The sequence below is a fragment of the Heptranchias perlo genome, chromosome 37 (assembly GCF_035084215.1).
Source record: "Heptranchias perlo isolate sHepPer1 chromosome 37, sHepPer1.hap1, whole genome shotgun sequence".
NCBI lineage: Eukaryota > Metazoa > Chordata > Chondrichthyes > Hexanchiformes > Hexanchidae > Heptranchias > Heptranchias perlo.
Genome location: NC_090361.1, coordinates 11,851,154 through 11,866,255, shown reverse-complemented (window position 1 = coordinate 11,866,255; position 15,102 = coordinate 11,851,154). Strand labels below are relative to the sequence as shown.

The following is a 15,102-nucleotide window of genomic DNA, read 5'->3' as shown; positions in this document are numbered from 1 at the left end:
GAGATGATTGGCCTCCAACAACCACTACCATCTTCCTTTGTGCTTGGTATGACTCCAGCCACTGGAGAGTTTCTCCCTGATCTCCATTGAATTCAATTTTACTAGGGCTCCTTGGTGCCACACTCGGTCAAACGCCGCCTTGATGACAAGGACAGTCATTCTCACCTCACCTCTGGAATTCAGCTCTTGTTTTCCATGTTTGGACCAAGGCTGTAATGAGGTCTGGAGTTGAGTGGTCCTGGCAGAACCCAAACTGAGCATCGGTTATTGGTGAGTAAGTGTCGCTTGATAGCACTGTCGACGACACCTTGCATCACTTTGTTGATGATTGAGAGTAGGCTGATGGGGCGATAACTGGCCGGGTTTGATTTGTCCTGATTTTTGTGGACAGGACATACCTGGGCAATTTTCCACATTGTCGGCTAAATGCCTGTATTGTAGCTGTGCTGGAACAGCTTGGCTAGAGACACGACTAGTGCTGGAGCACAGGTCTTCAGCACTACAGCCAGAATTGTTGTCGGGACCTGTAGCCTTTGCTGGGTTCAGTGCATTCAACCGTTTCTTGATATCACGTGGAGTGAATCAAATTGGCTGAAGACTGGAAATCTGTGATAGTGGGGATATCGGGAGGAGGCCGAGTAGGATCATCCACTAGGCACATCTTGCTGAAGATGGTTCCGAACGCTTCAGCCTTGTCTTTTGCACTCGTGCTGGGCTCGGCCATGGTTGAGGATGGGGATGTTCATGGAGCCTCCTCCTCCCGTTAGTTGTTTAATTGTCCACCACTGGTTGTAGCAGGACTGCAGAGCAATTGGTTGGAATGCTTTAGTGAAGAATGGAATATTCTCACAGCCTGCCTGCATGCCATGCTGGGCAAATTGCATAGAATAACACTTCAAGCTGCAAGGTATCTCAAAGTGCTTCCAATGAAGGTAATCTTTGACAGTGGCGAGGCTACTTATCGCCTCATTTAATCTGTTTGTGATAACTGGAACTCATTGTCTCATATTCAGCCTACATCAACAGATGAGAACATCTTTGTTTCAGTGCCTACGATGCATATTAAGACATATCTGCCATAGCGTAAAGTGTATTTTCTACTCAATACAGAGCCTAGCTCATAGAAAACTACAATTGACCCCCTGTGTACCGTTTCTAGCAATAAGACAGTGCAAGTTAAAAAATTCAACAAACGCAAACAATTAATTTTTGCCACAGGGGTTGATCTGAGCTAATTTGCTACATTACACCAGTGACTACGTCTCAAAAATACACCTGCTGGAGAATGCATGTTTGTGCACAGCAGGTGAGAACAGAATTGAGTTCAGCTGTGAGAAACTATTAAATGTTGGTGTTCAGAGAGATTTGGGTGTCCTCATACACGAAACACAGAAAGTTAACATGCAGGTACAGCAAGCAATTAGGAAGGCAAATGGTATGTTGGCTTTTATTGCAAGGGGCTTGGAGTACAAGAGTAAGGAAGTCTTACTACAATTGTACAGGGCTTTGGTGAGACCACACCTGGAGTACTGTGTGCAGTTTTGGTCTCCTTACCTAAGAAGGATATACTTGCCTTAGAGGCAGTGCAACAAAGGTTCACTAGATTGATTCCTGGGATGAGAGGGTTGTCCTATGAGGAGAGATTGAGTAGAATGGGCCTATACTCTCTCGAGTTTAGAAGAATGAGAGGTGATCTTATTGAAACATGTAAGATTCTAAGAGGGCTTGACAGGGTAGATGCTGAGAGGATGATTCCCCTGGCTGGAGAGTCTAGAAATAGGGGACATAGTCTCAGGATAAGGGGTCGGGCATTTAGGACTGAGATGAGGAGGAATTTCTTCACTCAGAGGGGTATTTGGAATTCTCTACCCCAGAGGGCTGTGGATGTTCAGTTGTTGAGAATATTCAAGACTGAGATCGATAGATTTTTGGACTTTAGGGGAATCTAGGGATATGGGGATCGGGCGGGAAATTGGAGTTGAGATCGAAGATCAGCCATGATCTTATTGAATGGCGGAGCAGGCTCGAGGGGCTGTACGGCCTACTTCTGCTCCTATCTCTTATGTTCTTCAATAGTCTGAGGAAACCCTTCTGCCTAGTCTGACAAATGAAGAATGGGCATTTGGGCAAGTTACCAGATGATGGCCGATGACTGTGAAACTTGTCGCCCCACCAAGAGCCAGTTAATGCCTTCAGAAGACAAATGGAGAAAAGAGGAGAGTTGGCATGCCAAAAAAAAAAATTACAACTCCTAGAAGAGGACCCAAAAATGTCTCCTTTTTAAACCTTTGAGATTTGGAGGCTATTTTTCTCATCTTATATATCTCATCTTATGACATTATATATATTCAGAAAATATTTTTCCTAAGCTAATTATTGATTACAAAGAATTCATCAAGTTTCTTCATATCTTTTAATTCAGTAATTCATTTAATTGGTTATTCTTCCAGTATGAGCCTACACTGAGAGTTTTAGTAGACTTTTAAAGCATGAAAGCAACATTGTTCAGCCTCATCCTAACCTCATCCTCAACAATAACAACTTGCATTTATATAGTGCTTTTAACGGAATAAAACGTTCCCAAGGGTTTCACAGGTGCATTATCAGACAAAATTTAATACTGAGCCATATAAGGAGATATTAGGACAGGTGACCAAAAGCTTGGTCAAGGAAATAGAATTTAAGGACCGTCTTAAAGGAGGAGAGAGAGGTGGAGAGGCGGAGAGGTTTAGGGAGGGAATTCCAGAACTTAGGGCCTAGGCAGCTGAAGGCACGGCCGCCAATGGTGCGGCGAAAGAAATCGGGGATGTGAAAGAGGCCAGAGTTGGAGGAGCGTAGAGTCCTTGGAGGATTATAGGTCTGGAGGGAGCAACTGAGATAGGGAGATTCTGTCCTCATATGAACACTTCCTGTAGAGGTTACTATGTAACATTCAGAGGCAAGAACCTTGGATAATACCCTTCGTTGAGCTTGTGAGGGTTTGGATCCAATTCTAGCACATCAGATGCTGTTACAACTGAGATCAGCTAGCTCAACACATACTGGGATTGGAACATGAGACCTTCTGGTTTGTATGGCCAAACGCCATGCTGGACAGTGGACTTAGTAACATAATAACATTCGGAACAGGAGTAGTCCATTCAGCCTCTCCGTCCTGCTCCGCCATTCAATTGGATCATGGCTGACCTGCACCTCAACTCCATTTTCCCACCTTTGCTCCATATCCCTTGAGACCCTTACCCAACAAAAATCTATCGATCTCAGCCTTGAAAGCTCCAATTGTCCCCCAGCATCTACAGATAGTAACAGATAGACTTACCCATTGAGCTATCATGGAAGCTCAACTTTACAATTGTGAGGCACAGATAGAACAATCGATAAGACGTTAATGTCACAAAAGGGCTTTGAAAAATGTGGAAGGAGCCATTCAACCTGAGGACCAAGCAAAGTCGAGCAATAACCATTTGTAAACAAACCATTTACCTCTTCTTTTCCAGTCCCCTTTCGTCGGAACTGATCTTTGACATTTCTGCTCTCAGCTTAACCAACGTTTTGCAAAGGAAGCATAAATTGACCTGCAATCAAAAGAAAAATACTCCAGCACTCAAATGACTCACAAGCAGCTCCCCCCTGATAATTTTGTCCATTGAGAGAGAGGAGAGGCCCTCCGCTGAGTTAGCTGATCTTAGCCGGGGCATGGAGTGGGCCTCACAATTTGTCTCAGTGCCCCTGTCGTAGAGAGGGGAGAAATCAGCCAGTGTTGCTGCCCCTAATCACCATCTAGTGCCTGATGCTACAGTTTTCCCTGTGAGATCAGTGTTAGGACTCTCTACTGCTTCTAATTCATGCTCACGACTTGGATTAAGCAACTCAATACAAACTGGTCAGGTTAACAGACAGTAGCAAAACAGGAAAGCTAGAGTATTCTGAGGAGTACACTTTGGAACTACAAGATGAGCTTGACAAAATGGGGGCCTAATATCCCCAAACCTTCCGACGCACTCCCACCGCGAATTCAGCAGAAGAGCCACTAGGTCCTAGACTTGCGAGGGGGTTCCCATGGGGTCTTGTAATGGATGGAGCCAATGGATGGAGCCTCTGCCTGCACCTTCACAAGGTACTGACGCAGGTGGGAGCTGGGCCGATGAGGGGACTCCCACATTCCTGGCCCTCAGAGGGACCCAGGGTATGAACGGCCGGATGAGAACAGGTTTCCTGACCAATCGAGCTGAGCCTCATCTGGGAATCCGCGCTGGGAATCCTGAAGATTAAAGACACCATTTCTTTCTATTTTATTTGACTGCAGCCCTCCAACCAAGGGGTTGCTGGAGGCACTGCTAAACTTTTCTGAGGGGCTTCGGGGGGTGCCAGCAAACCTCCCCACCCCCCACCCCACCACCACATGGTAGCAGTCACCAGACTTTTCAGTCTGTGGGGCAAGGCAAACACCCAAGATTCTACCCCCCCCTGCCCCCACCCCCCAATGACGCAGTCCTCTGCTGGGCCCATTCAAACAGGGTGACCTCCTACTGACCCCGTGACCTCCAGCAGGATTGACGTCGGAGGTCGCCAGCAGAAACGATCCTGCATAATGTGCTAGGATTGCTGGCCCAAGTGTAAGTGAGCAGATCAATGGTAGATGACATTCAGTAGGTACAAGTGTAAAGTGCTGTTCGTAGGAACAAAAATGAGTGAAGTAAGTATATCATGAATGGTGTTGAAATCGCAGAGGATAAAGTCGAAAGCAATCTCGGTGTTTCAGCCGACTCGACATGTACAACAGCAATAAATAATCCATATCGAACGCTGCAAGGTATAGTCACAACAGCAGAGTCGAAGTCAGAGGAAGTACTCAAACGTATACTGCTCTGGTCAGACTGCGCCTCGAGGGCTACGTCCAGCCAAGGTCACCAAGACCCAAGGAACCTACTCAAGTCATGGAGGCAGTGCAGACACGAGACACAAGTCCCATCCTTAGTGTCTCATGGAAAGACTTAGAAATTCGAGCTTTTCAAAAGAGGCAATTGAGAGGTGACTTTATGGAGATGTATAAGAGAGTAATAGTCTGGAAAAGGTAGATCCTGAACACTAAACTGTGAGAGTAGAACAAGGGAACACAGATTCACACTGGGTAAGTGGCAAATTTCGGACCAATATCAGAAGTTTTTCACAGTGATCAATTGACTTCTGAGTAAGGAAATGGAACAAAAATCCAACTCCATTTAAGAAACAGTTGGACGCTGCGATGGAAGAATTGTCGGGTCTTTCTAAGATGGACCGAATGGCCTCCATTCATGTGTATTGTGAAGTAAGTGTGGTCTTTGATTCAACTTACCGCACTGATTAAAATGGCAGGCACAAAGAAGCTGCACACAAAGTAATCCTTAGAGGCGAGCCAACAGCTGTGATTAAAAGGAAAGAGATGGTTAAAACACATACTATCTGTAACGTGCACGAATGTCTACGATCAACTTAGGCTGCATCATAAATTGTAGCTCATCCAGAACCACACACAATGCTCGCCTGCACAAAGTCCCTCACACCCATTACCTTTATCCTTGCCTAGTTCCACTAGTTCCCCACGTCCCATTAACTTCAAGACCCTCAGTCTTGTTTCCAATACTCCAAAGCCACACCTGCCTCTTTGGGAAATCTTCCCCTGTCAGCAGGGAGTCTCAATTGCTTGCAGCGCCAATTGGAAATTCAAGAAGGCTTGGTTAAGATTTTCCATCCATTGCAGCGCAAACTAATAAAACCGCTCCCGTCTGTGTCTGGGCTCACGTGTAAAATGGCGACTGGTGCCAGAGAGTGACCGGGGCCTGTGGAACCATAATCCAGGAGAGGAGAAAGGACATCGGCAAGAGGGGGAAAAAAACAGGTGAGAGCAACATAACATGGATTACAATATTCACCTAGGGTTCCCAACCCTCCAGGATTGTCCTGGAGTCTCCAGGACAATTAATCTCCTAGGCATGGCTGCAACCAACACTGAGAAAAAATGATACAGCCATTAAAATAAAAATTGTTTTTTTAATTATCTTTGAACACTTTTGTTTATTAGTTATAACAGTAACGGAGATGGGGAAAGAAAGGCAGTTCGACTGACAGTCAAGAATCATCCAATTGGGTAATAAAGAGTCTGTCCGCCTTCCAATGGGCAGGGGAAGGCAGGCCGCAACGAGGATGGACAGGTCAGGCAGCCAATGGCGGGAGTGAGGGGGCGGGGCGGATGGAGGCGAGAAGCCATGTGATGAAACCTCCTGGAATACGTCCAGCCAGAGTTGGCGACCCTGTATTCATCCCAAATCAGAATAAGCGTCTCATTATTTCTGACATCATAACAAATGTAAACTCACGATGATTGGGTTCCATATCCATTGTGATTAACTGCTGCTGAAACTGCCACTATGGCAGCCGGAAACCCATAGCCAATCCAGTAAATGTAACGGTCAAGAGGAACCCTTGGGGAGAAGACAACTTCCACCATCAGGTAGAGCTGGATACCTTCTAGGAACATCCAGGCGAACACTGACAGGAAGAAGTAGTGAAGAACAGCTGCGATGATGCCACAAAGTGTCTAAACAGAACAGTCACGGTGTTAATTCAGAACACCAGCGAATGGAACATAGATAACAAGGGACAGATAAGTGCATAATATCCAAACATTTTTCACTAATAAGAGAAGTTCATGAGTTGAAAAGTCACAAGTGAGTAACTTAGTAATGCTCGTCAGTGAGTATAAATCAGCAATATACAATTCCCCATTGTTAAAATTGGATAGCCATGCAGTGAAGGATAGAATACTAGAGCCTGGTCTTCAGTTGCTTCCAAGCCTTTATTCATAGAGATTCCCCTTACACATACCCCACACCCTAGCTTGTCTCCTATAAAAAGGATACAAGAAAGTCCCCAATTGACACACACCACCTGAATACAGTTAACACTAATTGATATAAATCATACAATTCACACCCACGACACACTCAAATCTCTCTGGTTAATGTGAGTGATAGTTACAATAATATGTTGGTGCGAAATTTCTCTGCTGTTTTAATGAGAATTTTGATCCATGGATTGGTGCCTTTGTCAAAACAGCTTCAATAGAAATAGAAATGGGGAGAGATCTAAAACGGGCTGTTGACTCTCTAACACTAAGGCACAAAGTCAAAATCTGTCCCCATATGTCGGTGTGTTTGGGTTGAGGAAAGCCCAATCCTAGCTTCTCCCTATATCCACAGACATGCACTTTCAAGCAAATATCACTGGCCAGTGATCAGCCAGGAAAAATATGGCTGATTTTTGTCCCTTCTGGACCGGCGACACTGAGACTAATTGTACCATCTTGTTGTCACACCAGCTGGGTTCAGCTAACAGTACAGACTGGAATGGAACTTTCCTGATCTACATAGCTCGTTCTACATTAATAGAGCACTTACTAATTAAGGCAGCAGGGAAGCTCATAGGAAACTCCCCCATGAACCTCCAAATGATGTAAGAAGGGGCCGTATGGAGTTGAAATGGGTTGAAATGAAGAGAACGGCCTTCAGATGGGGCTGTTACTGCAGCAGGCCCAATGACTGACTTTTGTTTGTTGGCTTGATCAGTGATACAGGACGGTTTGGTGAAGCCTTGTCACTGATTCTCAGATCAAGTGCGTTTAATGCAACATTTTTTTTCATTAAATGTTTGACGAGGCTGTACGGCCGACAGGCACATAGGAAAAATGAGACAGATAAAGACAATGTAGTTCATGATGCTGCTTCCCTTTAACATGTCATCACTTTAACGATCATTAGGTTTTCTTACCTGATTTCCCGTTTGTGAAATTCCAAAAAGGAAGACTAAATCAGCCACAAACAAACTCAGGCACAAGTTCGTGTGGATTGTTCGCCGTGTTTCTTTAAGGGGATGGCAAGTGGAAAAAGTGACAATCGCCATGAGCAGACACACCAGCGAGATGCTCAATCCAACTTGTGTGATGACTTCAACCGCAAACACATCTGGGAGATCCTGTGAACACAATACAGGAAGATCAGACATCCAGGATTATTTAACAATTACCTCTTGCTTTTGGTTGGGGTGAGGGGGAGGGCAAAAACAGTGTTAGTGGCAACACAAAGGAAGGCAAAATAAGTGACTACGCAGAGAAATCTTGATAAAATGTAACGGTGATGTGTTGATTTGTGAATGGAGATGTATGTAACAGTTATAGTGAAGTATATGCTGCGACATAATTTCACTGAAAATGGCCGATAACCAGAGGACACAGATCTAAGATAATTAGCAAAAGAACCATCTATGATTCTACAGCAAGTATCTCATCCCTCTTCGGAGTATGTCGCTATAATTGTAGCCTTTGGAGTTCATGTGAGTAAGTTTTAACCTAACTTGTCGGGCAGGAAACTGAAGGGATTGGGTGCAACATTGGTTTTTACACCCGGCCCGATTTTACTCTCCTTTGAAGTTATCGGAGATTAATATTGGGCGGGGAATCAAACCGACTGGTGCAATCGGTTAAAGGGGAGGAGGGGAAGAGGGGGAGGCCCACGGACTGTCGGGCTGCATTAGGGGTTGATTTTCGTGGGGCAGCAAGAGCTGATGCTCCTCAGGACCCCTTTTACTGAGGTGCCTGTGAGAATCCCTACGTGGTCAGTTTTCGGTAAAATATTAAAATGCCTACGTGGCAAAGAAGCAGAATGCAAAATGGTTAGAAAGGGTTAATTAGTTAGTAACTGAGATTGATACAAGTGGCCTGGCCCTCCTGCTGGGCCATATGTTTGCTTAGTCAGCAGGCCTGCATTGTCTTATCAATGATAGGTCTTTGATGTGAGTCAAGGACTGGTCTGAATGTCTCCATGTTTATGGCAGATCAATATAGGTAACGAGCTTAGCCAAAGTTGAAAGACATTCCAGGTTGGGAGATAAGGAACAGAAGGAACAGGGAAGAACATTCCAAGTTGGAAGGTGAGGAAGTACCCCTTTGATGTCTAACAGCAGCATGATCAGCACATGGACGATTTATGATTGGCCGGAAATAATGTAACCTCGCATGGCAACCTGTGCCCGGCTTATGATTGGTGTTGACCCTCGTTAAGTATGTTCCAACCCTATTCATCTGTATAAAAACGTGTGGATTTCTGTATGTTTCTTGTTCTTGCTCTGCCAGCATAGAGGGACTCTATCAGGAGTCCAAATCAATGCTGCAGACTAAGAACCCTGCTATTAAAGATGTGTTGAACTTTAAAATGTATTCGACTTCAGTTATTACTGAACCAGACTGAGGGGAAAGAATCCGGATCGTCACCTGCAGCGGTCCCTTTAAGGACAGCAGGTTTAGGCCACTCAACGCCAAGTGCCAACGGGCAGAGTGCGCACTGCCCATTGGTGTCATAAAATTGCATCGGGGCCCTATTGGCACCGTAGGACTCTGATTTGCATGGGCTAATGCGGTGCCTGCCTGTTTTTATCGGGCGCTGTGGCCGCCCGTTTCAAAGACCTCACCAAAAAGGTGGCGGCCTGAACATTGGCAAGAAAGTGCGGTAAGTGCTGCACCGCGATTGGCATCGTACTACCGCCCGGTTCCCACTGGAAAATGGGGGTGAAGATTGGCCCCTGTGTGTTGCTGATATTATAAACAGGAAGATTATGGTCACTATTCCGAGTGAAATATGTTTATGATTTTTCTGGAAATTGCGATCAGCGATCTTCTCCAACTATCCCAAATTTAATTTTAACGATGTAAACTTCAAGATACAGCACCAATCTTCTTCAATCTGAGCTTTCTTTTTTCTCCCTTTCGTTGACTCACTCTCCCGATGTGTGTCTCTCTTTCGAGATCTGATTACCTCTATGTTTCCTCTTGCTCTCCACCCTTTCTCTGCCTGTTTCTCTCAGCCTCACTGCTTCTCAATCTCGCTTTGATTTCTTCTTTATATCCACGCCTACCACCCTGCCTCCCCGCGCCCTCCGCAGACCCAGACCTGTTGGTTTATGCAGAGTGTTATCCCGCTAAGTTATACCTTTAGCGCCATCAGTATAGCGAAGCTGGAGAGGTGATACACTCGACACACTGTGTGAGTTGTGTTATACGTCACTAATTCACAGCCTTCGGGAGACCAGAAGCGTTCGCATGCTGTCATATTCCAGTAGACACAGATTGTATTTGACTTGTCTGTTTTGATCTGTAGAACAGACAAGGGAATCTATCAGGGAACACATACCATTTTCAACACCTCATCAACTTCCCAAGATTAGATTTTGCCATGAGTGTACTTAGAGCCCATAACAGATTGTAATGTTCCAGATCATATTGCAGCGATGGTATCTTTTTCCTTCTCAAAGTCCCACTGAGCGGGCTTTATTAAATTTAATGCCAACTTCCATCTGTCAGGAGAATATGGAACAGTAGTACTTGTTCAGTTGTCACTTGCCACCTGCCTCTCTTTCACCTGTGGATCTCGCTAAACTTGCTGCGTCTCTGGACCAGCGGTGCAATGTTACAATGAGATGGGATTTGGTCTTTTCTCTCTCTGTTTCTTGCTTGCTAAAGCAAGAAGTCAAGGAGAGCTCTCAAGGCACAGGATTACTCCAGCTTCCAGCAAATGAAAGGGTCCTTATATTAATCGAGGATTACGCTAACCAAGGAGATTTATCTCAAATGCAAAATACTGACCAGCTGACCAGTGCTAGTTCTGATATTAGTATCAGTTCTGCTGCTGCCGTTTACAGCTACTCCTGATCAATCTTTCGTTTCTTAACCTGTCCCATTACCACCTTCCTTGCCTTGCACCATCATCCCTTTTGTCATTTAATCACTCGTGTCCTCCACCCCATCACAGACCTTCCCTTTTGTTCTTTCCTCCCCTCCCTCCTCCTTTCCCTGACTCTGTACTTTCTTAAAAACTTCAACATCTTCCAGTTCTGACGAAAGGTCTTCGACCTGAAACGTTAACTCTGTTTCTTTCTCCACAGACGCTGCCTGACCTGCTGAGATTCTCGAGCATTTCCTGTTTTTATTAAGGAGATTTATCTGTTCCCTATTGAATAGAATGGAATCTTATTTTTCTTCCTCAAGTGACTACTATTATTTTTTCAAACTCAGAAACTGAGATAACTTGACAGGCAGGGGAGGGTCGGTTGGGTGGGGGGGGTTAATGATAAACACGAGAGGCGGGGACACTTCATTAACATATTTAAATCAGGCTCTTACAGTGCATTTGGGAGCCTGATTTAAATTGTACGGTTGCCGTGCGGGTTTCCCAGGACTCAGGAAACCCGGCAGCACAAAGATGGCGGGAGCTGCCAGCTGAGGAATGTAAGTGGCTTTTACAGCATGCCTTGTGGGCCAGGAGGAGCGAGAGTGCTTCCCCCAGCCCCTCAAGGAAGCCTTCGGCCTCCCTTCTGCCGATCGCGGCCTCTCTCTCTCTCACCCCTCCCTCGATGGCCTCTCTCCCCTCCCCCTCCTAAGCTCCGCCCTCTCGCTTCCTCCCCCCCCGCCCCACCTCCCAATTGCCGGGGGCCCTCCCCCACGGTCCCCCGCTGCAGCCTCCTGCCGCTGGTTTTCCCGCCCGGCCAACCCGTCAATCTGGCCGGCTGCCTGGCGGGAAACGGAAGAAAGAAACGATCGTGCGGTCCCGCCGTTAAGTTCGACAGGCCCTCATGTGTCCCCGGCCTTGCCGAGTTTTCCCCCGAGCTACCGTCACCGAGTTACCTGCACCCTCCCCGCAAATATCGGGGTCAAAGTTTCACTAAAATGTGCTCCTGACTGGGAGGGGCCAGAATACCTTCGGGTGAAGTTACGCTGTCACTTTTACCTCAGTGCAAAGCAGTTTCAGGTGTGCACTCCTTCAAAAATTGCAGTGTATATCTCAGGAATTGGTGACTACACTTGAAAAGTACTGTAAAGCGCTTTTGGGACGTCCTGAGGTCATGAAAGGAGCTATATAAATGCAAGCCCTTCCTTTCTCCTTTAGGCAGATTGAGGTCCGTACTGAGTCAGATGCTACAGGTGGGGAAGTCAGCAAACACCTCTAAGTGGGAAAGTCATGTTTTCATCTCAGGTGGGCAAATGATCAAGCTTGTCTGCGATGCTGTATGCAACTGAACATCTTTCCAACACTCCCTGTCTAGGCCCACGTGCGAGACTTGGCCGAAACACTGGAAGGCCGCTCTTGTCCATGAAACCAAGAAAGAGTCAGGGGGCCTTCAGTGAGAGGGAGGAGAAAATTTGGAATAAACAACAACATATAAAAAAAACCATGTTAAAGAATAAACCTTTATCATTGTCATGTGGTTGACCACCAACATTGCAATATAACATTAATCAGTGAAGATTGTGAAATAGTGTCTCTCAAACCTCGCTGTGTTTGAACGTGAGGGTAATGGGATGAGTTAGGTTCCCTCGATCTCTGTTGCCCATCACCGCTGTAAGTACTTTTGAGTTCAACACCACTCTCTGCTCGTTGGATCTGTCTGCGTCCTCGGTCTCTTTAACGGTATCGCTCAAAATGGATTCCATGTCTTTGTAAGTGATTAAGGCAACAGCCAGAGGTGTTCGATCTGACAGTGAAATAAGAAAGAGCAGCGTTCTATCCGAATCATCAAGCCAGATAAAAGCAGTCCATTCTCAGCCCTTCCTTCTCAATAAAAGATTATCATGATATTTGTGTATATGTGGATATCTATCTACACCTTAAAAAATCTTACATCTGCGCACACATCCTGTGTCAACTTTTTCCCGTTATAAATTCCAACATTCACATTTATAATGAAAACTGTCTACATAAACTTGTCACTTTGTACTTAGTTCCTCCGTTTTGCCTCTTCCAGTTCTCCTATACTGCAACCAACTTTATTTCTCTGCCTCCCAAACTTTTGTCAAACTATTATGCACAAATAAGGACAGAATGCATGACTTTAAAACAAAGTCTGAATTGTGTCTGCGGACCCCGGTCCAATCACACTCTAATTCCTTTTCAACTAAAAATAACATTTGTTTTCACTCCCTGTGTGTCACACCATGAAAGATCAACCAGTAATATATTAAAAATCTTAAATCTGCTCGCACTTTGTTAACCTTTCCCATTATAAATTCCTATGTCCACATTTATAATGGGATTCTCCATGTAAACTTTTCATGCTGTAATTATATCCTCCCTCCACTGGAGATGATACAGCGCCACCACTGGTGGGAGGGTGCAATTACAGTGTGACACGTTTACATAGGCGGTTTCCATTATAACTGAGGACATAGTAATTTAGAATGGAAATATGAAATAAAAGGCAGAATGTATGAATTTGAAATAGGGACTGAATTACTGCGCTGCTGATCAAATTATCTCCCACCTTGCTTCATCTGAAGGCTACACTATGGAAGCAGCACCCTGCCACCCTGAAGTTGTGTCTATTGGGTTCAAGAGAGCAGGCTGACGAAGACTTTTTGAAGAGGCTGTAATGTTGGTAGGTCCTGAATCTAACAGTAATCGATCTTAGATTTGAGGCCTAAAATGGCACCCACGCCTGCTCTCAGCAGACACAGGAACTGCTGGGTTTATTGGGGGAATCAGCGTGTGAGGTCCCCCGGAGTATTCCATGAACAACCCCAGGCATGCCCTCAAATTGCTGCCCGCTGTCAATGGACAGGCTGAACGAGCTCCACCTCACGTTTCACTTGGCTTTGTGAGTCCGGGTTCCGCCTTGTTTTCCAATCCTCCCCCCTCCACACTGGAACTTCAGCATTTTTCCCTGCAGAACTTTTGTGCAATTTCCAGCCTACAGTCTCCGCAGTTTTACGCCTTTTTGCTTGCTGCGGTAGTCAGACTTCCTGATGACGTTCTGTGGGCTTTGTCTCACTGGACGGCAAAGGGAAGGAGAGGAAAGATCACCGAATGGAAACTCAGGCAATATTTCCCAGCTGAGAGCCATAGCAGAAGGGAAGATAGACCAACAATTGCAACAGCAACAACAACTTGCATTTATAAAGCACCTTTAACATAGTAAATCGTCCCAAGGCGCTTCACAGGAGCGGTTCTCAAACAAAATTTGACATCAAGCTACTTAAGGAGATGTTAGGATAGGTGGTCACAGAGGTATGTTTTAAGGAGCTTCCCAAAGGAGGAGAGAGAGGTAGAGAGGTTCAGGGAGGGAATTCCAGAGCTTAGGGCCTAGACAGACGTCATTGGTGGAGCAATTAAAATCGAAGATGCGCAAGAGGCCAGAATTGGAGGAGCCCAGAGATCTCGGTGGGGTGAAGGGCTGGAGGAGATCACAGAGATAGGGAGGGCGTGAGGCCATGGAGGGATTTGAAAACAAGGATAAGAATTTGAAAATGGTCCCATGGTCCCTAGTACCATGAGCAGCACTGTCTCAGAGAATATCTTAGTTTGTTTGCATTACAGTGTGACATTGCAGTGTGTCAATCAAAAGCATAATAAAATGATGATCATTTATTGCAGCAGTAAACAGCGATACTGTACCAGATTCCATTCTTGTAAATGCAGTTGAATCAACTTCCATGGTGTTTCCCATTGCGGATAATATTAATGGTTCTGAATGACGTCTTCGAGCTTTCTTTTCTGGGAGACGTCGTATTTCAAGTTCTAAAAATGCAAGAGATGAATCATACTTAAGTTCTGCTGGATAGTTTATACACATATTTTAATGGTGTCAGCCTTGACTCAGTTGGTAGCACTCTTGCCTCTGAATCATAGAAAGATTACAGCACGGAAGGAGGCCATTCAGCCCATCGGGTCTGCGCCAGCTCAATGCAAGAGCAATCCAGCTAGTCCCACTCCCCCGCCCTTTCCCTGTAGCCCTGCAATTTTTTTCCTTTCAAGTACTTATCCAGTTCCCTTTTGAAGGCCATGATTGAATCTGCCTCCACCACCCCTCAGGCAGTACATTCCAGATCCTAACTACTCGCTGTGTAAAAAAGTTTTTCCTCATGTCACCTTTGGTTCTTTTGCCAATCACCTTAAATCTATGTCCTCTGGTCTTTGACCCTTCCGCCAATGGGAACAGTTTCTCTCTATCTACTCTGTCCAGACCCTTCATGAATTTGAATACCTCTATCAAATCTCCTCGCAACCTTCTCTGTTCCAAGGA

General features: G+C 45.4%; 1 protein-coding gene across 1 annotated transcript in view; it reads right to left on the bottom strand.

The window, feature by feature from the left end:
• The window catches only part of LOC137304522 (adhesion G protein-coupled receptor L3-like), a 44,152-nt gene that overhangs the window by 7,532 nt on the left and 21,518 nt on the right, over positions 1–15,102 (bottom strand). The window contains exons 5-11 of the mRNA XM_067973159.1: positions 14,475–14,597; positions 12,356–12,558; positions 10,020–10,181; positions 7,807–8,010; positions 6,357–6,577; positions 5,336–5,402; positions 3,484–3,575 (exon numbers count right to left, since the gene is read on the bottom strand). Coding sequence (XP_067829260.1) covers positions 3,484–3,575; positions 5,336–5,402; positions 6,357–6,577; positions 7,807–8,010; positions 10,020–10,181; positions 12,356–12,558; positions 14,475–14,597 — 1,072 coding nt within the window. The remainder of the gene's footprint in view (positions 1–3,483; positions 3,576–5,335; positions 5,403–6,356; positions 6,578–7,806; positions 8,011–10,019; positions 10,182–12,355; positions 12,559–14,474; positions 14,598–15,102) is intronic.